General features: G+C 43.6%; 1 protein-coding gene across 2 annotated transcripts in view; it reads right to left on the bottom strand.

Annotated features, from left to right (window-relative positions):
- The window catches only part of Znf431l5 (zinc finger protein 431 like 5), a 48,633-nt gene extending 23,003 nt beyond the window's left edge, over positions 1 to 25,630 (bottom strand). Inside the window, exon 1 of one of the 2 annotated variants that reach the window (XM_063274977.1) lies at positions 18,953 to 25,630. In XM_063274977.1, the coding sequence (XP_063131047.1) occupies positions 18,953 to 18,955 (3 nt within the window). In that variant the 5' untranslated portion in view covers positions 18,956 to 25,630. Of the gene's footprint in view, positions 1 to 18,838 lie in introns of both variants that reach the window. The other variant, NM_001409020.1, reaches the window with a different exon arrangement.
- Between the last annotated feature and the right edge of the window lie 982 nt (positions 25,631 to 26,612).

The raw sequence follows: 26,612 nt of genomic DNA, 5'->3' as shown, positions 1-26,612 counted from the left end.
ATGATCCTAGTGCAAAAGGCTGAAGACTTGCTCTCACGTGTTGCTGACAGGGAACTATCCAAGTAGAAAATTGTCTCTATGACCTGTCTCAGTTCTAGAAGCCATGTTAGGCTTCCTATTTTTACATATATATTGGTCATTCTCAGATTTCTTATGGGGTTGAAGACTAATTATAGTCTCATACCTTACTTACTCAGACTGTTTAACTCTGAGAATACATATTTAATTAGATAGTTATCAGATAGTATACAAGCTAGCCAGAATATTTAACAAATTATAGCCTTTCTTAAGCTGGAATGGGTAACTACATGTTCTGTTTAACTGATAAATGTTGGACTGGATGTTAGATATATTTTATACTTTTAAATTACAAAATGATAATAGTTATGCTCAGCTTATATTTGAGAGAAAAGGGTTTTTTTTTAATTAGACAAAAAGGGTGAAGTGTAGGTTGATATCATTATGCAGGTGAAGGCAAATACAGGATAGAATGAGGTCTATCATTGGACGAGAAGGAAGGATTGGCAGGAGAAGAGTTTTAGAGAAGGGAGGAGGCTGAATCGAGGAAAGGCAGAGGAAAGAAATGGCAGCAGATGTTAAGATTCTTCTCTGCACATATTACAGGTTGTTATGACTATTCATAAGGGATGGATGTACAGGATTTTGTGTTGTCTAGGTGGGCAAATTATATCTTATTAATTAGATCAGAGGATATTGTGTGATGTGTTTTTTTTTCATGTGGCAACTTAATTGAGTTCAAGAGAGTGTGTGATGGTCTGATGCACTGGGCCCGCCACGGAATTGGGATGTGTATGCCTGGCGTGGTGGAAACCAGCCAAGAGAGCTGTGAGTGAGGGTGGGACAGCCTGACAGGATGCCATATTGGAATGGCTCAAGGACAGTGAGTCAGAAAGTAGATGGGAGCAGTGTACAGCCTCTGATAAATTAGCGCTAGTTTTAATGGCCCACCTGAGCCAGAACTATTGAGAGATCGTAGCCTCTAGGGTACCCTCGGGAACCGGTTCCACCACTTTTTTTATTTTTACTGCAACACAGAACAGGTAAAGATTCTTTGTGCCATCTTCGCATGGCATAAAGACTTATATTTGGTTATTATTAAAATTGGCTCATTAAAAAAGTTGTCTGCACATGCTCAAACAAGGAGCAGAATTTCATCTTTAGTCTGTGCACCTTACATAGACTAGCACAATCCATGCAGATATCTTGAGGGTACTTAAATCCGTTTTGAGATTTGCATATTGCAGAGTGTACAGCTTTGGTGAGATTCACCCTCAAAGATGCTGAACTGACCTGCTTGAACACCCTGTGTCATGGACTCCAGGATGTCCTCATTCAACCCTTCAGAGGGGTTCAGTCAGAGCTTCAGTCAAGTCCTGAGACTTGTAGGCATCAGAGACTGAGTAACAATTGCTGCCTTGGCTTTCTTAAGCCCTAACTAAATCTCCTAATTTTCCTACCCCACCCCCACCCCTTTGTTGCCACTGTTCAGCCGGAAGAAGTTATGGAAAGCCGTCTGGCAAATTCCCTGGATGTGGGAGTCTGGTAATGGTTATTTTAAAGGTTGTCATTCTAGGGAATTTGGCAATGGTCATAATTTTGAATAGGGAAAAAATAGGTGGAGTTGATTGTGTAGCCATAATCTTAATTGGTAGAAATCTTTATAACTGATGCAAAGTTGAAGTCACATTTTAATATCGTTACTTTTAGATAGGCGCCGTGCCTATGCAGCTCCTTCAAGAATACAAAGCTTAGAGCCAGCCCTTCTATGACTGCTACTACAAACTGTGTTCAAATGACTGAGCGATACAACTTAAGGGGCAGATAGCAAAGTCATGGTTATGTTCGAGTTCTGATTTAATTACAAAAGAGTGTTTTCAGTATATTTCAACTAGAAATAGCTGAGGGTAGTCAAGGTTTAACTTACATAAATAATCTTCAAAACCATCAGAAATCCACAGAATGTGACATTTAATGTTATTTAATCATCTGACAGCGAGACAGCTGCTCTTGACAGCACTCCCTCCTTGGTTCAAAGATTTCAGCATCTTCGCCTGCAAGCATGGCTGCTTTACTGGCAAGGCAGCCCCTGGGCAGAGGTTGCCCATTTCATCTACACACAATACTGTCCAGAGAAGCACATATTTTGCAGAAGAGTTGACAACTTTCTTTGCTGAGACAGAGTTAGCAGTCCTTCAAATAGTTCTGCATTATAAGTCTGTCCTCCATGGCTAGAAGGCTGAAGACAGATGTCCTTGGGTTCTTAAGAAAGGGGGACTGTCCGGGTAGTCAACTGTCTCTACAAATTGGTTATGTTTCGAAAGCTATGATCCGTGCTTCCTATATTTTCAGGTAATTAGTCGTTCTCGGATTTCTGATGGGGATGAAGACTAGTTTTAGTCTTATCATCAAACTCAAGTTGCTTAATATAGAGTTTATAGAGTAGATGACATAGTTTTCTAGTTTTCAGGCTAAAATTCTAAACATAATCCAGGGATTGAACTATAATTCTTACACTTAGGAAATATGGTAGAGTACTTTGTCTAATTAACAAATTGATGGACTGGACATCATTTGTACCTCATACTGTGTAATTTACTTAATTGTTGGTTTTGTTCACTTTATATCCAGGAGAAGAGTTTTTATTTTTTATTAGACAGGGAAGGTGAAACGTAGAGGGAGGTGCTGATCCCCTCATTGGTTCTTGATTTGTCAATAAAGAAGGTGGAAGCTAATTGCTGGGCAAAAGAAAAAAGTCAGGAGGAGGAAGAGCAGATGCAGGGAGAGGAGGGGACACTTTAGGCCAGGTCTTGGAACAAAGAGGATACAACAGCCATGTAAGGTCTTAAGGCAACCAGAACCAGCAGCCTCCCCCACTAGCAGATGGCTGATATAGGTTAGCTATAAGTTTAGGGCTGGAGGTTTCTGTACCCAGCAATTGTGTTAGCTAGCAAGTTTTAAAATAATAAAGCAGTCTTCCAAGGAGCTAAGGTGGTCAGGAGAAAGAGAGAAGATAGGGTGGTTGATGGTAAAGCTAGCCAGGAGAAAGAGGTCGGACGCTAGTGGAGCACAGGATGGCAGGAGCTCGATCTGGGAGCTAAGCTGGGAGCATGAGCCCGGGCAAAGGAGGAAGCATGCATTTTTAAAATTACACACAATGAGCCATTCTACTACAGCAAGCTCTGAATAACTGAACATGGCAGAAGTACAACAAAAAAGACCTTAAACCCAACTTTATGAAGATCATAGATGCCTTTACATCCAGAAAGGCCTTCTGGCTGGTGCGTTCTGCTGGGGCAGACTGCTAACTAGCCTGCTCCCCTGAAGACACCACAGCCTGAGGCATCCCAGGAGACTGCACACAGGAGGCTGCACACGGGGCAACTGAGCACCTGGTCACCAGCTTGTCTGCTCCCCTGAAGACAACGTGAAGGCATCTCCGGAGTCCCTCTGCACAAAAGGCAACTGAACAATGGACAGCACAATCTAAAGACATCCCAGGGCCTCCACAGCATGCAGGGCAACTGACCAAACTGACTGAAAGCCTCCCTGGAGTTCTGCCACACACTGGGAAACAGAATCCACAGTCTGTAACCATACCACAGAGAACAGCTTCAACAGGACAACAGCTTGACTGCCCCTCTGAAGACCCAACAGTCTGAGGTCTCCCAGGAGATCTACTGCAGCCAATGCAACAGATCAGTAGCATCTATGGCCCTCTAAAGACCCCACAGCCCCAAATCCCGTGGGAGAGAGAGCTGGACACTCAGAAGTGCAGACAATCTTGAGAGCTTAGAGGAGACCACCACTTTTGCTCACATGGATGGTCCAAGAGGAACCTGCCTAGAGCCCTCTGGAACCTGGAGCAGCCAGGAACAGGATCCTTCTGGTCTCTTACTGCACCCAGAGCTGAGAGACAGTCCAGGAGCTCTGACACAACTGAGTGCTGAGGCAAGACCACCACTTATACAACAAGAGACCCGCCTGGAGCCCTCAGGATGCAGTAACACAGGAGCAGTCTGGGACAGCACCTACATTCATAAAAGAAACATTACTAAAGCTCAAAGCACATGTTGTACCTCACACAATAATACTGGAAAATATCCTGAGTGAGGTAACCCAAACCCAAAGAGACATGCATGGTATGTACTCAGTATAAGTGGACAGCAGCCATAAAATACAGGATAACCACACTAAAATGCACAGAACCAAAGAAGCAAAATAAGAAGGAGGGTCAAGGGAGGAATCCTTCTCAAAGCAGGAAATAAAATAGATATCAAAAGTGGATGGAGGTGGGGAACTAGGTGGGAAAGGAGAGAGGGTGGGAAGGGGCATTATAAGTAGGGGAAGCAGAGGGGAGAGAACAGAAATCTGTGGGAGAGTATGGGGGAAGTATATCTAGGACATGCTAAAGACCTGGGGGTAGGAGCCAAGTGTTTTGGGATGACTCTAGTTGAGACACCTTACAATGGGGGATTATGAACCTGAAGTGGCCACTGCCTATAGCCAGATAGGACTCCCAGAGGAGAAATAGGGACACCAACCAACCCACAAAATCTTTGTCAAAATGTATCCTGCCTACAAGAACTGCAGGCACAAAGAACAGAGAAGAATAGATTGGCCAACCAATGACTGGCCATAATTAAGACCCACTCCATGGGCAGGATCCTGTCCCTGACACTATTAATGATACTCTCTTATGCTTGCAGACAGGATCCTAGCATAACTGTCCTCAGAGAGGCTTCACAGAATAGCTGACCAAAGCACATGCCTGGAGATACCCACAACCAAACATGAGATGGAGCTGGGGAGGCGGGGTCGCTGTTTGTGGAAGAACCATGGGAAGGATTGAAGGACGTGCAGCAAGAGGACAGGGACGCTACAGCAAGACCATCAGAGTCAACTAACCTGGAATCTTTGGGGCTCCCAGAGACTGAACCACCAACCAATGAGGGATCAAAGGCTGGACCTAGGCACCCTGCAGCAGTGCAGCATGGTCTTCATATGGGTCCCCCAACAAGTAAAGGGGGGGCTGTCCCTAATGCCTGTATGTCCTGTTCCCCTAACCAGGCTGCCTTGTCTGGCCTCAGTGGAAGAGGATACACCTAGTCCTGCAATGACTTGAAATGGAGGCGGGAGTGGGGGTTGGGGAGGGGAGATAGGACACAGATCCAAGGTAGCTCCTCCCTCTCAGAGAAGAAGGGGATGAGGCATGGGGCGGGGGATTTTTGTGATGCAAAACTGGCAAAGAGGGTCTGATACTGGGATGTGAAGTGAATGAAAAAATTAATAAAAACTAATGAAAATTAAATTTTTTAAATTTTTGTTCAAAAGACAAAAAGAGGCCATGAAATTAAATACAAAGATGAGTATGTGGGAGGGAGGAAAAAGAATGTGGAAATGATGTAATTACAATTTTAAAAATTATAGTTTAAATGGAAACCAACTTTATGGCCTCATGTGCTCCAGGAGCTAGCAATTCGTATCAGAGCACACCAAAGATTACTCACACCTTTTCCTCAGGCTGTGTATTTTGAGGCAGGAAAGAAAACAGACCTGTTAGGCACAGCCACATCAGTCTGTCCAGATGTTCTGTTCTGATTGAATTAACAAGCCTACAGTAACTTGGTAACTAGAAATAAGTTCGGTTCTTTGTTCAGAGATTTGATTGCCTGGTCTGGGAACCCAAGAAAAGGCCATCGGGACATTTATTAATCATCTAAAATTGATTACGTGTTGGTAATCCCAACTGCTGCCAAAGCCCCTCCTTCTTGCCCCTCTCTTTCTGTATTGTGACTACACCACTTCCAATGTTGGTCAGTGAACACAATTCTTACACAGGTCCCTCTTCATTTGTAATTCCCCAATAAAAGTGAGGGAGGTCAGAGGACAATTACACATTGGTCCCTTTTTCCTTCTGACTGACCAGTCAAGACCCAGCCAGAACTCACAGGAATATCTTCCCACAACAAGGCAGCAGATGCAGGATTAGGAGTAAAAAGCAACTTGCAGTTACATAGTGTGAGGCTACTCTGGACTATAGGAAACACTAATCTAAACAGGAATATATTTTTTTCATTTTATACTTTCTTTTTTTGCCTTCCATTTTTATTAAATTGGGTATTTCTTATTTACATTTCAGATGTTATTCCCTTTCCCAGTTTCCTGTCCACCAGCCCTCTAATCCCTCTCCCCTCCCCTTCTTTATGGGTGTTCCCCTCCCCATCTTCCCCCCATTGCCGCCCTCCCCCCAACAATCTAGTTCACTGGGGGTTCAGTCTTAGCAGGACCCAGGGCTTCCGCTTCCACTGGTGCTCTTACTAGGATATTCACTGCTACCTATGAGGTCAGAGTCCAGGCTCAGTCCATGTATAGTCTTTAGGTAGTGGCTTAGTCCCTGGAAGCTCTGGTTGCTTGGCATTGTTGTTCATAAGGGGTCTCGAGCCCCTTCAAGCTCTTCCAGTTCTTTCTCTGATTCCTTCAACGGGGGTCCCATTCTCAGTTCAGTGGTTTTCTGCTGGCATTCGCCTCTGTGTTTGCTGTATTCTGGCTGTGTCTCTCAGGAGAGATCTACATCGCGTTCCTGTCATCACGCACTTCTTAGCTTCATCCATTTTATCTAGTTTTGATGGCTGTATATGTATGGGCCACATGTGGGGCAGGCTCTGAATGGGCGTTCCATCAGTCTCTGTTTTAAACTTTGTCTCCTTATGCCCTCTTGTGGATATTTTTGTTGCCCTTTTAAAGAAGAAACGAAGCATCAGCATTTTGGTCATCCTTCTTGAGTTTCATGTGTTCTGTGCATCTTGGCAAATTCGAGCATTTGGGCTAATATCCACTTATCAATGAGTGCATACCATGTGTGCTTTTTTTGTGATTGGGTTACCTCACTCAAGATGATATTCTCTAGTTCCATCCATTTGCCTATGAGTTTCATAAAGTCATTGTTTTTGATAGCTGAGTAGTATTCCATTGTGTAGATGTACCACATATTCTGTATCCATTCCTCTGTTGAAGGGCATCTGGGTTCTTTCTAGCTTCTGGCTATTTTAAATAAGGCTGCTATGAATATAGTAGAGCATGTGTCTTTGTTATATGTTGGGGCATCTTTTGGGTATATGCCCAGGAGAGGTATAGCTGGGTCCTCAGGTAGTGCAATGTCCAATTTTCTGAGGAACCTCCAGACTGATTTCCAGAGAGGTTGTACTAGTTTGCAATCCAACCAACAATGGAGGAGTGTTCCTCTTTCTCCACATCCTTACCAGCATCTGCTGTCACCTGAGTTTTTGATCTTGACCATTCTGACTGGGGTGAGGTGGAATCTCAGGGTTGTTTTGATTTGCATTTCCCTTATGACTTAGGATGTTGAACATTTCTTTAGGTACTTCTCAGCCATTTGATATTCCTCAGCTGAGAATTCTTTGTTTAGCTCTGAACCCCATTTTTAATAGGGTTACTTGTCTCCCTGAGGTCTAACTTCTTGAGTTCTTTGTATATTTTGGATATAAGCCCTCTATCTATTGTAGGATGGTAAAGATCTTTTCCCAATCTGTTGGTTGCCGTTTTGTCCCAATGACCTTGTCCTTTGCCTTACAGAAGCTTTGCAGTTTTATGAGGTCCCATTTGTCGATTCTTGATTTTAGAGCATAAGCTATTGGTGCTCTATTCAAAAAACTTTCTCCAGTGCCCATGTGTTCGAGACTTTTCCCCACTTTTTCTTCTATTAGTTTGAGTGTATCTGGTTTGATGTGGAGGTCCTTGATCCACTTGGACTTAAGCTTTGTACAGGGTGATAAGAATGGATCTATCTGCATTCTTCTACATGCTGACCTCCAGTTGAACCAGCACCATTTGCTGAAAATGCTATCTTTTTTCCATTGGATGGTTTTGGCTCCTTTGTCAAAAATCAAGTGACCATAGGTGTGTGGGTTCATTTCTGGGTCTTCAATTCTATTCCACTGGTCTATTTGCCTGTCTCTGTACCAATACCATGCAGTTTTTATCACTATTGCTCTGTAATACTGCTTGAGTTCAGGGATAGTGATTTCTCCGGAAGTCCTTCTATTGTTGAGGATAGTTTTAGCTATCCTGGGTTTTTTGTTATTCCAGATGAATTTGCAAATTGTTCTGTCTAACTTTATAAAGAATTGAATTGGAATTTGGATGGGGATTCCATTGAATCTGTAGATGGCTTTTGGTAAAATGGCCATTTTTACTATATTAATCCTGCCAATCCACAAGCATGGGAGATCTTTCCATCTTCTGAGATCTTCCTCAATTTCTTTCTTCAGAGACTTGAAATTCTTACCATACAGATCTTCACTTGCTTGGTTTAAGTCACACTGAGGTATTTTATATTATTTGGGACTATTATGAAGGGTGTCATTTCCCTAATTTCTTTCTCAGCCTGTTTATCATTTGAATAGATGAAGGCTACTGATTTATTTGAGTTAATTTTATACCCAGCCACTTTGCTGAAGGTGTTTATCAGGTTTAGTAGTTCTCTGGTGGAACTTTTGGGATCGCTTAAATATACTATCATATCATCTGCAAATAGTGATATTTTGACTTCTTCCTTTCCAATTTGTATCCCCTTGACCTCCTTTTGTTGTCTGATTGCTCTGGCTAGGACTTCAAAAACTATATTGAATCAGTAGGGAGAGAGTGGGCAGCCTTTTCTAGTCCCTGATTTTAGTGGGATTGCTTCAAGTTTCTCTCCCTTTAGTTTGATGTTAGCTACTGGTTTGCTGTATATGATTTTTACTATGTTTAGGTATGGGCCTTGAATTCCTGTTCTTTCCAGGACTTTTATCATGAAGGGGTGTTGGATTTTGTCAAATGTTTTCTCAGCAGCTAATGAAATGATCATGTGGTTTTTATCTTTGAATTTGTTTATATAGTGGATTATGTTGATAGATTTCCGTATATTGAACCATCCCTGCATCCCTGGGATGAAGCCTACTTGATGGATGATTGTTTTGATGTGTTCTTGATTGGGTTTGCAAGAATTTTATTGAGTATTTTTGCATCAACATTCATAAGGGAAATTGGTCTGAAGTTCATTTTCTTTGTTGGGTCTTTGTGTGGTTTAGATATAGGAGTAATTATGGCTTCATAGAAGGAATTTGGTAGTGCTCCATCTGTTTCAATTTTGTGGCTAAACAGGAATATATCAAATAAATAAATAATAGTACTTGAGAAAAAATAGAATAACATTGCTAATGACCAAGAAACATTGGAGAGTGGAAACAAATAGAGAGAGAAACAGGTACATTAAAAGACAATGAACTTTAAAAAGTGACACCAGGGCTGGAGAGATGGCTCAGTGGTTAAGAGCACACTGCTCTTCCAGAGGTCCTGAGTTCAAATCCCAGCAGCCACATGATGGCTTACAACCATCTGTAATGAGATCTGATGCCCTCTTCTGGTGTGTCTGAAGACAGCTACAGTATACTTACATATACTAAATAAATAAATCTTTTTTTAAAAAGTGAAACCAATAATTAACTTTTTAAAAAGATAAAAATAATTGAAAAAACACTGAGTTATATTGACTTGGAAAAAGAATAGGTCCTTCCTTAGTAGAAAGAATGCCATAAATAGATACTAGTTGACATTGCCCCTATGTACAATGTTAACTGCTGAAGTCTATAACCTGACATATACAACTAAAGCCAGTGAGTGGCCTGGGTCTCAAACCTCAGAGCTGACTTAACTGTATCAACCAAGATTACACATATCTGCATAAGAGAATTCCCTAATTGGAAATTCAATATTCATTGGCTCAAGCTACCTCCCCAAATGGTAGTAAACCCACCAATTTGGCCTGTCTTCATTCACATAGCAAGAATTATTACATGTTGGGAAATTACAAAATCACTCACCCTCCCTCAGTCTTCATTAATGGTAGCCCCTGCAGCTAACTGCCTTAATCTTCACTCTGTGATCCAGCTATTGTCTACCCAGTTTCTATCTGCAGTACACACAATAAACTATTACCCCTATACTGGTCTGAAAGCAGAAGACATGCTCCACACACACAAATCCTTTTCCTGTAACTACAACTGGCAGTTAACTAAGTGACTTCAAATTGGTAATCATAAAACTGTGGCCTTCCAGTCGGAATAAGTGTCCTAGCAGACATTGGGTTCTGCACCCACTCCTACAACACCCAAAGGGAGCCAGACTCCCAGGTGCTCTGAAACACCCAGGACCACAGGAGAGGCCACAACATCTGCCCCAACATCCCCGACAACACCCAGAGGAATTGGGTGCCCCAGGATCCAGGGATGCAGGAACCTCACCCAGCCAGGGGCATGGGTTCCTTCCAGTCTGAACCAGTGCCTTGAGCAGACATTTGGGTGCTGGCACCCCACCCACACCAACAACACCCAGAGGAAGCCCGACTCCAAGGTGCTCTAACACCTTGAAGGTATAGAGGTATTCTGAAACATACAGGATCAAAGAGGAAGCTCAACTCTCAGGAGATCACACACAACCAGGATCACAAGATTGCAGGATCCCAGAATCATATGATCAAAGAGACAGCTGGGCTCTGAGGAGTTCTGACACAACCAGAATCACAGGAAGAACAGGCTGCAGTCAGAGACAGCAAGAGCAGGTAACACAAGAGATAATGATATGGCAAGAGGCAAGTACATGAACATAAGTGACAGAACAAGGCTACTTGGAATCATCAGAACCCAGGTCTCCCACCACAGTAAGCCCTGGATATCCCATCATAACAGAAAAGTAATATTTGGATTTAAAATCACATCTCATTATGATGATAGAGGACTTTGAGAAGGACATAAATAACTTCCGTGAAGAAATACAAGACAACACAGGTAAACAGGTAGAAGGCCTTAAAGAGGAAACACAAAAATCCCTTAAAGAATTTCAGGAAAACTCAACCAAACAAGTGAAGGAATTAACAAAACCATCCAGGATCTAAAAATGGAAATAGAAACAATAAAGAAATCACAAAGAGAGACAACCCTGGAGATAGAAAACCTAGGAAAGAGATCAGGAGTCATAGACACAAACATCAACAACAGAATACAAGAGAGAGAAGAGAGAATCTCAGGGGCAGAAGATACCATAAAAGAAAACACTGACACAATAGACAAAGAAAATGCAAAATGCAAAAAGCTCCTAACCCAAAACATCCAGGAAATCCAGGACACAATGAGAAGATCAAACCTAAGGATAATAGGTATAGAAGAGAGCAAAGATTCCCAACTTAAAAGGCCAGAAAATATCTTCAACAAAATTTTAGAAGAAAAATTCCCTAACCTAAAGAAAAAGATGCCCATGAACATACAAGAAGCCTACAAAACTCTAAATAGACTGGACCAGAAAAGAAACTCCTTCTGTCACATGACAGTCAAAACACCAAATGCACAAAACAAAGAAAGAATATTAAACGCAGTAAGGGAAAAAGGTCAAGTAACATATAAAGACAAACCTATCAGAATTACACCAGACTTTTCACCAGAGACTATGAAAGATTGAAGATCCTTGGCAGATGTCATACAGACCCTAAGAGAACACAAATGCCAGCACAAGCTACTATATCCAGCAAAATTCTCAATAAATATAGATGGAGAAACCAAGATATTCCGTGAAAAAACCAAATTTACACAATATCTTTCTACAAATCCAGTCCTACAAAGGTTACTAGATGGAAAACTCCAACACAAGGAGGGAAAATACACTCTTGAAAAAGAAAGAAAGTAATCTCCTTTCAACTAACCCAAAAGAAGAGAGACACACAAGCATAATTCCACCTCTAACAACAAAAATAATAGGGAACAACAATCATTGGTTCCTAATATCTCTCAACATCAATGGAATTAATTCCCAATAAAAAGACAAAGACTGACTGGATATGTAAAGGGGATCCAGCATTTGGCTGCATACAGGAAACACACCTCAATGACAAAGACAGACACTGTCTCAGAGTAAAAAGCTGGAAAAAGTTTTTCCAAGCAAATGGTCCCAAGAAACAAGCTAGAGGGCTGGAGAGATGGCTCAGCGGTTACGAGCACTGACTGCTCTTCCAGAGGTCCTGAGTTCAAATCCCAGCAACCACATGGTGGCTCACAACCATCTGTAATGAGATCAGATGCCCTCTTCTGGTGTGTCCGAAGACAGTGACTTATATATAATAAATAAATAAATCTAAAAAAAAAAAAAGAAAGAAAGAAACAAGCTAGAATAGCCATTCTAATATTAAATAAAATCTACTTTAAACCAAAACTTATCAAAAACAAAAAACAAAACAGGATATTTTATGCTCATTAAAGGAAAAAATCTATGAAGATGAACTTTCAATTCTGATCATCTATGCTCCAAATGCAAGGGCACCAACATTCATAAAAGAAACTTTATTAAAGGTTCAAGCACACATAGCACTTCACACATTAACAGTGGGAGACTTGAACACCCCACTCTCATCAATGGACATATCATGGAAACAGAAACTAAACAGAGACACAGTGAACACAACAGATGTTATGAACCAAATGGACTTAACAGATATTTATAGAACATTCCATCCTAAAACAAAAGAAAATACCTTCTTCTCAGTACCTCATGGTACTTTTCCCAAAATTGACCATATAATCGGTCACAAAATAGTCTTCAACAGATACAGGAAGATAGAAATAATTCCATGCATCCTATCAAGTCACTACTGACTAAGGCTGTTCTTCAATAACAAAAAGAAAAAAGAAAAAGAAAAAAAAAACAAATGAAATCTGAAAAATGCTGAGCTCAATGATAACTTGGTCAAGGAAGAAAGAGAGAAAGAAATTAAAGACTTTTTAAGTTAATGAAAATGAAGGCACAACATACCCAAATTTATGGGACACAATGAAAGCTGTGCTAAGAGAAAAACTCATAGCTCTGAGTGCCTCCCGAAAGAAGCAAGTAAGAGCAAACACTAAAAGATTGATAATGAAAGTTGTAGAACAAAAAGAAGCAAATATACCCAAGAGGAGTAGAAGGCAGGAAATAATCAAACTCAGGGCTAAAATCAACCAAGTAGAAACAAAAAGAACTACACAAAGAATCAACAAAACCAGAAGCTGGTTCTTTGAAAAAATCAACATGATAGGTAAACCCTTGGTCAAACTAACCAGAGGGTACAGAGACAGTATCCAAATGAACAAAATCAGAAATGAAAAGGGAGACATAACAATAGAAACTGAAAAAATTAAAAAAAACTTATCAGATCGTACTACAAAAGTCGATATACTCAAGAAAACTAGAAACTCTAGAGGAAATGGACAATTTTCTAGACAGATACCAGGAACCAAAGTTAAATCAGGAACAAATAAACCATCTAATCAACCCCATAACTCCTAAAGAAATAGAAGCAGTTATTCAAAGTCTCCCAACCAAAAAGAGTCCAGGTCCAGATGGGTTCAGTGCAGAATTCTATCAGACCTTCATAGAAGACCTCATACCAATACTGTCCCAACTATTCCACAAAATTGAAACAGATGGAGCACTACCGAATTCCTTCTATGAAGCTACAATTACTCTTGTACCTAAACCACACAAAGACCCAACAAAGAAAGAAAACTTCAGACCAATTTCTCCCATGAATATCAATGCAAAAATACTCAATAAAATTCTCAAAAGCCAAATCCAAGAACACATCAAAATGATCATCCACCATGATCAAGTAGGCTTCATCAACGGGAAGCAGGGATGGTTTAATATACAGAAACCCATCAACGTAATCCACTATATAAACAAACTCAAAGGAAAAAAAACACCCGATCATCTTATTAGGTGCTAAGAAAGCATTTGACAAAATTCAACACACCTTCATGATAAAAATCCTGGAAAGATCAGGAAATCAAGGCCCATCCCTAAACATACTAAAATCAATATAAAGCAAACCAGTAGCCAACATCAAACTAAAAGGAGAGAAATTTGAAGCAATCCCACTAAAATCAGGGATTAGACAAGGCTGCCCACTCTGTCTCTACCTATTCAATATAGTACTCCAAGTCCTAGTCAGAGCAAGCAGACAACAAAAGGAGGTCAAAGGGATACAAATTGGAAAGGAAAAAGTCAAAATATCACTATTTGCAGATGATATGATAGTGTACTTAAGTGACCCCCAAAGTTCCACCAGAGAACTACTAAGCCTGATAAACAACATCAGCAAAGTATCTGGGTATAAAATTAACTCAAACAAGTCAGTAGTCTTTGTCTACTCAAAGGAATAACAGGCTGAGAAAGAAATTAGGGAAATGACACCCTTCACAATAGTCACAAATAATATAAAATACCTCAGTGTGACTTTAACCAAGCAAGTGAAAGATCTGTATGATAAGAACTTCAAGCCTCTGAAGAAAAAAATTGAGGAAGATCTCAGAAGATGGAAAGATCTCCCATGCTTGTGGATTGGCAGGATTAATATAGTAAAAATGGCCTTTTACCAAAAGCAATCTACAGATTCAATGCAACATTCAATGGGGACATCAAAATCCCAATCCAATTCTTCATAGAATTATAAACAGCATTTTGCAGATTCATTTGGAAAAGCAAAAAATCTAGGACAGCAAAAACTATCCTCAACAAAAAAAAGGACTTCTGGGGGAATCACCATCCCTGATCTCAAGCTGTATTACAGAGTAATAGTGATAAAAATTGTATAGTATTGGTACAGAGACAGGCAGTGAAATTGAATTGAAGACCCAGAAATGAGGCCACATACCTATGGTCACTTGATCTTTGGCAAGGGAGCTAAAACCATCCAGTGGAAAAAAGATAGCATTTTCAACAAATGGTGCTGGTTCGTCTGGAAGTCAGCATGTAGAAGAATGCAAATTGATCCATTCTTATTGCCTTGTACAAAGCTAAAGTCCAAGTGGATCAAAGACCTCCACATAAAACCAGATACACTCAAACTAATAGAGGAAAAAGTGGGGAAGAGTCTCAAACACATGGGCACTGGGGAGAATTTCCTGAACAAAACACCAATGGCTTATGCTCTAAGATCAAGAATTGATAAATGGGACCTCATAAATTTGCAAAGTTTCTGTAAGGCAAAGGACACTGTCATTAGGACAAAAACCAACAGATTGAAAAAAGATCTTTACCAATCCTACATCTGATAGAGGGTTAATATCCAAAATATACAAAGAACTCAAGAAGTTAGACTCCAGAGAATCAAATAACCCTATTAAAAATGGGCTACATATTTAAACAAAGAATTCTCAACTGAGGAATATTAAATGGTCATGAAGCACCTAAAGAAATGTTCAACATCCTTAGTCATCAGGGAAATCCAAATCAAAACAACCCTAAGATTCCACCTCATACCAGTCAAAATCGTTAAGATTAAAAACTCCAGTGATGGGGTTGGGGATTTAGCTCAGTGGTAGAGCGCTTGCCTAGCAATCGCAAGGCCCTGGGTTCGGTCCCCAGCTCTGAAAAAAAAAAGAAAAGAAAAACAAAAAAAAAAAACCCTCCAGTGACAGCAGATGCTGTCTTGGATGTGAAGAAAGAGGAACACTCCTCCATTGTTGGTGGGATTGCAGACTGATACAACCACTCTGGATATCAGTCTTGAGTTTCCTCAAAAAATTGGACATTGCACTACCTGAGGACCCAGCTATACCTCTCCTGGGCATGTACCCAAAAGATGTTCCAACATATAACAAATACACATGGTCTACTATGTTCATAGCAGCCTTATTTATAATAGCCAGAAGCTGTAAAGAACCCAGATGCCCTTCAACAGAGGAATGGATACAGAAAATCTGGTACATTTATACAATGGAATACTATTCAGCTATTAAAAAAACAATGACTATGTGAAATTCTTAGGCAAATGGATGGAACTAGAAAATATCATCCTGAGTGAGGTAACCCAATCACAAAAGAACACACATGATATGTACTCATTGATAAGTGGATATTAGCCCAAAAGCTCAGATTACCCAAGATATAATCCACAGACCACATGAAGCCCAAGAAGAAGAAAGATAAAAGTGTGGATGCTTCAGTACTTCTTAGAAGGTGGAACAAAATATTCACAAGAGGAAATACGAAGACAAAGTTTGGGCCAGAAACTGAACAAAAGGTCATCCAGAGACTGCCACACACGGGGATCCATCCCACATGCAGTCACCAAGCCCAGTCACTATTGTGGATGCCAAGAGGTGCATGCTGAACCACTGAACTGAGAATGGGACCCCCATTGAAGGAATCAGAGAAAGGACTGAAAGAGCTGAAGGGGCTTGAGACCCCATATGAACAACAATGCCAACCGACCAGAGCTCCCAGGGACTAAGCCACTACCCAAAGACTGACCCTGGGCTTCAACCTCATAGGTAGCAATGAATAGCCTAGTAAGATCACCAGTGGAAGGGGAAGCCCTTGGTCCTGCCAAGGCTGGACCCCCAGTAAATGGAATTCTTGTAGGGAGGACAGTAATGGGGGAGGACTAGAAGGGGAACACCCAAATAGAATGGGAGGGGGGGGTTAGGGGAATGGTGGCATGGAAACGGGGAAAGGGAATAACATTTGAAATGTAAGTAAGAAATACCCAATTTAATAAAGATGGGCGGGGGAAGGTGCATGCTGACAGAAACCAGATACAACTGTCTCCTGAGAGACTCTTCCAGAGCCTGACAAATACAAAGGCAGATGCTCGCAGCCAACCATTGGACTGAGAATGGAGTCGCCAACGGAGGAGTTAGAGAAAGGACTGAGGTAACTCAGGGGGTTTGCAACCCCATAGGAAGAACAACAATATCAACCAAACAGACAATTCAGAGCTCCCTGGGACTAAACCACCAACCAAAGAGTACACATGGAGCAACCCATGGCTCCAGCCACATATGTAGCAGAGGATGGCCTTGTCAGATATCAATGGGATGAGAGGCCTTGGCCCTGCCTATGAAGGCTCAATGCCCCAGTGTAGGGGAATGCCAGGGCAAGGAGGAGGGAGGGATTTGGTGGGTGGGTAGATGTGGAAAAACCTTCATGAAAGCAGGGTGTAGGGGGATGGGATGGTGGGTTCCAGAGGGGAAACCACGAAAGGGGTTAACATTTGAAATGTAAATAAAGAAAATATCCAATAAAAGGAAAAAACTCTAATGAGACGGTCCTTTAATTTAAGAATTTAGGAATTCTTATTTTAATAAATCGAAGAGCAAGGCAATTGCCCTGTGGAGCTAGTAATGAGGATCAAAATGACCTGAAGCAAACATAAGAGACAGAGCCCCAGAAACATTTGTTGTAAGGTTGGAGGTACACCTGTTCTAGAATGAATATGCCTTTCCCAGGACAAATAACTCCATGGACTTAAGGCAGTAATAAAGAGAAATTTCTCAAAGAATAGCGTGCACCCAGCTCTGGAGAATGCTCGAAGAGGAGCTAGCCTAGAACAGAGTTTGCATCCCATACATGCTGGTCAGGCCCCAGGTTGTACTTTGAACAATTTAAATAGGGACTGGAGACTGCAAGTCTAACCACTGAGGCAGATGGAAGATTTACACTGCAAAGTTATTCCCAGGACTATTTCTTAAGCACTGTCATGGAACAACAGGTCATTCTAGAGTGACAGGGTCCGGTGGTAGAAAATGACATGTATTGGCAAAGCAAAAAGAAGAAAAGATAAAAGAGCTGGGGTGGGGAAGTCTTGCCCAAGCTACGTCTAAATCAAGCAACTTCTTAAGAAGAAGAGCATCTTGTATAATCCTTCCAGGAGGAAAACGGAAGGAAATGGGGGCTGCTTCTATGAAGACAGTAGAAACAATCATATAGTGGCACAAACACAGAAGGAGGGTAATCAAACAGTGCTGCTGCATAAGGGGAACACTGGGTATCCCAAGAACTTGACTCACCAAGCCCACAGTGGCCTTGGGACTGATTCATAACTAGAGTCTACTGTGCTGGGAAGAGTGTGGTTCTCAGGAACAGAAGAAACACTCCTTCAAGGCCCTGAGCCCCGACCATGACCAACTCTCTCAAGCATATTCCTGGTTTTGGAGAAGGTGCTTCATTTATTCTCTTTACCTCAGGGCCGTAGGGAAGCTCCCAAGGCTGTTACCAGATCTGCCCAGCATGCTCCTGGGTTGAGAAGAAGCTGTTTGCTATGTTTCCTCACCATATATGAGGACCTCAGGGAAAGCCTTGCTTGACCAGGCCAGCCCTCGGCACAACAGTGTTTTTGTATTTCAAGTAGCTGTTACACAAGGTCTTCTTGCCCACCTGGTAGAACTATTTCTCAAGAAGAAAACTGGACCTTTATGCCACACTAGGCCTTAATGTTGGTTGTGACACTGTAATGCCCCTTTGAACAGCTTGTTAGGCACCTGTATCCTAGCACCTCATGTCTAACAGGCCTGGTTAGCATAGTATGTATTTGGGGAGTGTTATAGAGGTAGCCCTCCTTCAGCTAAATTCTACCTCGTGTGAATTACTATCACCCGAGCATTGGTAAATCCTTTCCATCACCAATTAATTCTACTCTTCGACATCACGGCTTTGTGGGCTGCAACCCGACACATGAGATTCTGTTTACAACGTCCCCAAAAATTAACTCCAAATGGATCATACTCCTAAATGTTCGCTTTCAAGAGCACAAATTCTAGAGGTGCTAGGATTTTTCTGAGTTTGGCAACCAGTTGGCCTTCAGTAGACCAAAAGCATGGTGAAGCTGAGTATAACGCAGCCCCTGCACACAGCCCCTGTTCCCAAGGTTCTGCACAGATGCAGCCCACAGAGTGTAGTTATTCGGAGGCCTCCACATAGGACCTGAAGTTTCAAATACCACAGAGAACCTCACCGCGCGCCACATTTGGCCACTGGCTCCCACTCAGACCCAGGGACGGACCACCGCACGGGCTTCCGACGCTCAGCAGCCCACTTCTTTCTCTTCAGACAGCCGTCCCTGGCTCACCATATCGTAGCCTCCAAGTTTGCGCGCGTAGCCCTCTCAGCGCTTAGCAGAAGCACAGAACTGCCAGCACCAACTCGGAGAACAGAGTCAGGAGCACGGCCCCGGAAGAGCCCGCCTCGCCTTCTGACTGGCAGTCCTCCTGGAGGTCCTGATTGGCTAGAGAGGCCTGAGTGACATGAGCTTCTCCCTTAAGGTCAGAGTATACTGAGGGGACACACACAATATTTCCTGGCACTGCTCTCGCTCCGGGCACAGATCTGCTTCCGCAGATCAGCGGAGACGTCTTTCAATAGCACTTGCCTCCTGCCGCCTCCGATAGCTGACCATCCTGTGTCTTCCTACACAGGCTAGGCACTTCCCCTTCTTCCTCCGGGACACAAGGAAGATAATTTGCTCAGTGAACTACACAATGTACTGTGGAATGACTCTTCGGTCCCACAAGTGGAAGGAAGCCCTCAGTATTAACAATTAAGGAGAGGTTTTAGGAAACAAACCGTTTGTTCTGTGGCTACACGCGGAGGTCAGGTGAACTGCAGCTTCATTTAACCTGGGAGGCCAGGGTACTTCAGACAATCCTGAGAGAAGCTGGAACTAGATCACAAACACGATGATAGATGTTTCTCCCACCAGAAGGCTGGATCACCGTCCATTCCTATAGGAAGATCTTCGTTGAAAATCAAATGTTAATCCCACCAGGCAACAATGAGTCCACTACAACAATTTTGAGGCAAATTTGAAGCAAGTTGATTTTACTGGAGTACAGACAAACGCTGGCCAGTGACTGTCTCCCTAGTCGGATTTAACAAAGCAGTCCCAAATTTATTTCCTGGGCTCCGTTTAAGGAGTAAAATCACAAATAGTTGTAAAGCAGGTCTACAAAAGTGAGGAAAGTGGAACAGTAAAGAAATACAGAAAAAAATCTAAAAAACAAAACAAACAAACATAAAAACGGCGTGTGGTTTCATGATTAGGGAGAGCACTGAGGGAGGGTCAGGATGCTTGCAAAAGCCCGTCAAGGTTGGGACAGGTCAGACTCCAGGAAACAGACTTTAAAACAGCAACTCAGCTCTTACAATAAAGGGAAAGTTACTGCTAAAACTACAGCATGGTGGGCTGGAGAGATGACTCAGTGGTTAAGAGCACCAACTGCTCTTCCAGAAGTCCTGAGTTCAATCCCAGCCACCACATGGTGGCTCACAACCATCTGTAATGGGATCCTATGCCCTCTTCTGGTGTGTCTGAAGACAGAGACAGTGTACTACTCACATATAATAAATAAATAAATCTTTAAAAAAAATTACAGCATGGTGTCTACTGCCTTCAAAATGGAGTCAGGCAGATCCCTCCCAATTAAATGACAACATGAAAGTAGATTGTTCGGAGCCAATTTGTTATTAATCGTGACATATGATCTAAAAGATAAATGCGTCAATGCCACAGTTCTCACAAATAGGAAGGACAAATAGCACGAATACAGAAAACATGGAGGAAAAGTCACCCGTTAGCCAGGCATTATGACACGTCATTAGTCCAAGGACTTGGGAGGCAAAGGCAGTCTGAATTCATGAATTCAAGGACACTCTGGTTTACTGAGTCGTGTTCATAATAAAACTGAACTGAAACAGACACTAAGAGACCAAACCTACTCCATCTTGAGACCCGCCTCTGTTTTAAAGGGAAAGCGCCTGAGAACCTGACCTGCAGCAGAACCCAATCTGCGCTCTCCTAGTCTGCTGTCAGAGAACCCAGTGACCCAGATTCAGCTTGTAAATAAAGACTCTAATGTGACTGCATCAGAATCGGCTCCTTGGTGATCTTTTGGGATTCACCAGTGCTTTCTGGAACAGTTTTGTTGAGTTGACCGGGAACTCTTAAGGCCAACAGGACCCAACCTGAAGGGTCTCAATATCCGTAATGTCGTGAGTCTGAATGTGTCTGTCCACGTGTTTATGTAGTCTCTATCCATGTGCCTTTGTGGGACCTCAGTAATTCTGTTCTGAATAATTCTGTAATTCTGTTCTGAAGAGGCCTAAAAATCTGTATTTCGTGGCAAGAAATAATGAAAGCCGATGCAGAATCCCACTGCAGTGAATGTACTGGTATGTCATATCCATGCGGGCATAGGAAAGACTCCCAAGCCCCTGGGGTAGGGAGTGACCCGGATGTTAATTTCTGGGAAGGAAGAAGCAGATGTGAAACCCGCTGGCTGACGCAGAACCGCCCTACACGCCGTCCTATTCATTTTCACTGCTGGCTAGCTGCTCTGTTGTGTCGCTTAAAGGAACTGCTGTCCACTCTGTTTTCTGCTTCTTGTTTGGGGCAAATTTGACTTTGACTGACAACGGTGAGATTAGAAGACCCACCCTCTTGATTTAACCCTTTTCTTTTTCCAGACTAGCCCAGTGCTTTACCAGTGACCCGAACTGTGGACCGCGCAGTGCACCGCGGGCGGCGGTGGGGACCGGTCCAGACGGGGCCCCAGTCACTCGGATAGCAGAGCCTTCAGGCCCCCACGGCGCCGCGGACAGTGGCCCACAAGCAGCCCGGGAACCTGGGACCCCGAAGCAGGACAGCAAACCGGTGCGGCTCCACTGCGCGCAGGCAAAGGTGCGGGACCCAGTCACTTGGTGCCCGCCAACAAGGTGCTGTGGCGCCCACTCGCCCACCACCCACACCCAGAGGATTCTGCGCCCCTTGGGGGACCCAAACCCCCTTCTCAGCGCCGTCCTCCGGGGCCCTCCCCCAGCCGCAAGGCACAAGGAACCTGTCCCGGCCCTGTGGTGGGCCTGGCAGCGCAGCTCGCACAAGCGCGTCTCCCTTCCCCACTCCGCAGAGCACAGGTGCGGCACACACAAGCGTCCACCACCCCAAGAAAGCTCTAAGACTGGGGCCTCCCGTGTCCCTAACTGAGATCTCCCTGAGTGAGGAGATGAATTCCCAGAGAGCAGGGCTGCAAGCGCGGACTGGGCAGGAGAGGCTCCTCGTGGGCAGATGTCTCCCTCACCGAAGCTTGGAACAGACTCCTGGTCACTCATCTTGCTCAGTAAATGACTTCCCATCCTGCCAGAAGTGTTTGCTCCCTGACTAAACAGATGTAGTCTCTGAGTCGTGAGAAGTTCTCCGTTGACACCATCCTGCCACACTCAGCCCACTGAGAGACAACAACCATTCCCTTTCAGGTGCCTTTAGGGCACTCAGGGCAGCCACTTACCCAGAGCTGCAATGGCTGCAGACTAAATTCTTCCAGGCTCTGCCCACCCCCACACTCTCTGCCCAAAGATTAAAACACAGATTAGATTGGCCTCTGGAGCCCGAGTCTGTTGTCCTGCCCTTGCGTGCAGCTGGATCGATGGTGATTCAAGAAACCAACCTCATCACTGCTGGCCCTTTTCTACTGGAGAACTCAGAACTCCCTTCCTCAGACAACCCTCGAGATTTAATTACTCTCTTAGAGACAGTCCTTTTCACCCACCAGCTGACTTGAGATGATTGCCAAGAGCTCTTATAGGTTCTCTTCACCACAGACAGAGGCCAGGAACCAGTTTCCCCATAGGGGAACCTGCCCAGATTAGGATTTAACCAGATTAGGGCCGGCCAAGATTAACACTGCTAAAGCTAAGGAGTCTAGAGACTCTAAGTCTTACTGCCATGCTCTGATTGGCAGGTCTCAAGGTTGCTGTGAGACAGCCACTAATTTGGCCAAAAATAAGCAAAAAACGGCGGTAACTCTAGCCTTTGTTAACCAGGCAGCCCCAGGTATCAGGGAATTCAAAAGGATTCAAGGACTAAAGAGAAGAGTCTAAAAGATAATGACAGGAAAAGTGTTTAATAAAGATAGAAAAATAGAAGAAAAAAAAAAGGCAGGTAAAAGAGCAAAATAAACAGACTGGAGATCTGGCAAAGATCCTGTCAGCAGCCTCGGCCAAACTACAGGACTGTAGGAGTCGTCTAAAATACATGGCTTCTAGAAACCAATGTGTTTATTCAGGGCCTGGAGCCAAGCCAGTGGCCGACCTCCGTAAGAGATAAGGGTGGCCCTAAAGACCGAGATTGGCTGCTTAGAAAAGAACCAATGTATTTATTGTAAATAGGAGAGCCACTGGGCCAGGGAATGTCCCCAAAAGAAAAAGTGCATGCAACCGTGGCCTCTAAAGATGCCCAGGGTAAGCCTAAAAGTAAGAGAAACTCACCAGCTTCCTTGTTGATAATAGAACTTAACATTCTGTCTTGCTAAAACCTACAGATAGTCTCTTCAACAGTTGATAAATGACCTCCTGGTGACAGCAGAAACCAAACAAGAATGTCTAAAAGAGACCCAGGACCTCTTGGAAGCCCTGGGAAATTTGGACTATTGAACCTTCGCTCAGAAGACCCTACTCTGCCAACCACAGGTGACCTCCCTAGATTTGGGGGGTGCATATTCAGAGTTCTGAGGCAGCTCTCTGAGGCCAGAAAAATATTTCTACATCAGTTTTGGTGCTGCCAGAACCTCTTCATGGATGAGAGAACTGGAGGCCCTGAGGCCAGCCAGTGGCCTACCTGTCAAAGAAATTAGACCCAGTTGCCAGAAGTTGTCTCTCCTGGTTACATATCATCACAGTGATTGATGGCTCCCCTGGTTAAGGATGCTGACAAACTGGGCCAAAGCCTGACCATCACCAATGCCAGAATGACTCATTATCAGCCTCTCCTCTTAAGTCCTACCCCAGGAGAACCTCTCTGGCCTCCACTGCCCAGCTGCCTTGCTGCCTGACCCAGACCTTGAAGGGCCACTGCATGACTGCTCGGAATTTGCCCATGTCCCAGTGCTGTGACAGATGATGAAGAACAGATTACAAACCCATTGGGCCAGAAGAAACGGGACTGCACATACTTCAGAAGATCCACTGCTCTTCCCACACGGGCAGCCAGAGAACACAGGATTTGCTAATATCAGGATTAGAGATGCCAACTCAAAGGTAGCTGAGACTGCCGAGAACTGTAAAGCCTGCCAGCCAGCTAGCGCCACCAGTTACTAAGGAGAAGAACCCTGGCAATAAGTTCAGTGGCCCAGAGCCCAGGGTCTACTGAGAGACAGACTTCATAGCGGTCAACCTGGGAAATTTAGATATATTTACTGGTATAGAGATACCCTTTCAGGTTGGACTGAGGCTTCACCCACTAAACATAAAATTACATCCACAGACAAAGAAGCTCTTAGAGGACATACTGCTAAGGTATGGCCCTCCTCAGATGATAGGGTCAGACAATGGACCAGTTTTTGTGTCCCAGATAAGTCAGAGACTAGCCAATATTCTAGAGGCTGATTGAAACTTTATTGTACATATAGACCAGAGTTCAGGACAGGTAGAAAGAATAAACAGAAACCCTAAAAGAGACCTTAACTAAATTAAGCTAAGAGGCTGGAAATGACTGAGTAACTCCCTCCCTTCACTCTCTATAGGGTATGAAACTCCCCTTAACAGATAGACTCACCCCTTTTTTTTAAAATCATGTTCCGGATACCATTCTCCATTGTTCTTTAACATACAGTCAGAGGTCATCACTGAGTTTGAGGGCCACCAATTGCTAGATGATCTCAAAGTTGTCCAATGGACTCATAAACATGTTTGACCTAAACTTCCTATTCTCTATAAAACAGGTTTCCCTCACAAGTCCTCCTCCAACCAGGGGTCATTAGAGCCTGCTTAGAAAGGTTCCCCCCATTGCCCTGGGGTCAACCTGCCCGACCACCCAGTTCACCCTTCCCCCAAGGGACGTGCCAACTTAGCCCCTTCCCCGGTGATTCACCAAGGCCAGGTGTAGGGCTGGATGAGGAAAGTGACCAGCTGAGCCAAGAACAGCCCCTTGAGCAGGCCAGCCAATACCTGACCAGATCCTTTGTCCTGTGTACCACCGATGAGAATAGGCCAGATAATCCTGTTGCTGAAATCTGCCCTCTGTAACAAATAAAAGTTGTGTGCTTTTTGGGTTCGGGGTTGCCTCTCCCTGCGTGGATGAGCAACCCCATGTACGTGGATTAAAAACCTTATACCCTCATGCTATTGCCGAGGTCACTTTGTCAACCTGTGCTCTGTGGGTGGTGCTCCTGAGGTGAGGCCACTATGGGGTCTTACAACAATTCAGCCTCAGGACTCCCCCCTCTCTCCCACTATCTAAGCCCCAGGGACACCTTAAGGACTAGACAATGACAACCCTGACCCCCTCCAAAATATAGTCCAGTCCTTTCTGGTCACCAATATATCCAGGCCTGAGTTAACTGAGTCATAAAGACATAGCCCTGTTACTGTTTTCGTGAGATTAGATAAATGTCAGCAAGTCCCATGACTGGGCCCTCTGGTTACCAGAGAAAGGGGGAATGAGAGGCCAAACCTACTCCCTCTTAGGACTAGTCTCTGTCTCAAAGGGAAGAAGCCTGAGAACTTGACCGGCCACTGCACACTCCCACTCTGCTGTCAGAGAGTTGTGTGGCCAAAACTTGTATGTAAAAACGGCAATGTGATTGCGTCTGAATCAGCTCCTTGGTAGTCTTTCGGAGTTCACAAATGCTTCCTGGCCCAACACTCCCCTCCCCCAAGGCGAATACAGGTTTGGAAAGATCTTTCTAGTGGATCAATACGCTCTGTAGAATTGTCCTGAACCACCTGTCTTATCTTTCTCCCTTATCATTAGTGTATTCACTTTACACCTGAAATACACCACCCCCTCCTCCCAGACCCCTGCTCACACAATCCCTCCAACCATGTTCCCCCAACCCTTTCTCCTCTGAGAAGGGGGAGCACCCTTACCCCAGCCCCTGGCTATCACCCTACCTTGGCACATCAGGACTAAGCACATCCTCTCCCATAGAGGCCAGTCAAGGTGGCCCAATTAGGGGAATGGGATCCTAAGGCAGGCAACAGTGTCAGGGACCTCCCCACTTGAGTTGTCAGGGGCTCTTTCTGTTTTAAAACTCAAGTCTAATCGACTTATGGTTCTGTAACTTGGACACCATTAACTACTTGTTCATCTTCTACGGAAGACAGAATGATGTGTAGGAGAGGAAGGCACATTCCCTGTGTATTCGAGGACCAAGATTACAGTCAAAGGAGATATGAGCAAGATTAAAGAGGTGGTTTTTTTCATGGAATTCTAAAAGAGAAATTTCAAAGAACCAGAACTTTAAAGATCTTAGGGATAGAAAACTCCTCTTCAGACATCCTTCACAGTTCTTTATAGTCTACTCTATGCCCCTTTGGGCATCCCAACCACAACTGGCCTTGTGTTCCCTCACATCTCCTGCACTTGCTGAGAACTTCTGCCCTTTGGTTTGGAACTACCTCTCCTGGTGACTTCCTGTCACCAAACATATTGAGTGTCTCACTTTTGCTTCGTCTGACCATGCAGGCCTCAGAATTCCCCCATTTCCAATATATGGCCTTGGTTTGGAATTTGTAAGGTGAGAAAATGTTAGTTCGGCCTTGCCACAGCCAGTGTTGCATTATTTATTTACATTGTTAGCTTTCAAAACCACTTATCACGGCAGGTACCTTACAGGCACTGTGAACGATAGGACATGTGGTTACTGCATCTCCAGTAATCTTCACTGTGATATAATAATGCAAATAATTTTGACAATCAAACAAATTCATCTGTGAATACGATGCAATTTTAGGGGGAA

Source organism: Rattus norvegicus, chromosome 16, assembly GCF_036323735.1.
Source record: "Rattus norvegicus strain BN/NHsdMcwi chromosome 16, GRCr8, whole genome shotgun sequence".
Taxonomy (NCBI): Eukaryota; Metazoa; Chordata; class Mammalia; order Rodentia; family Muridae; genus Rattus; species Rattus norvegicus.
Note: the sequence above shows the minus strand (reverse complement) of the source record. Positions and strands in the feature narration are given on the sequence as shown.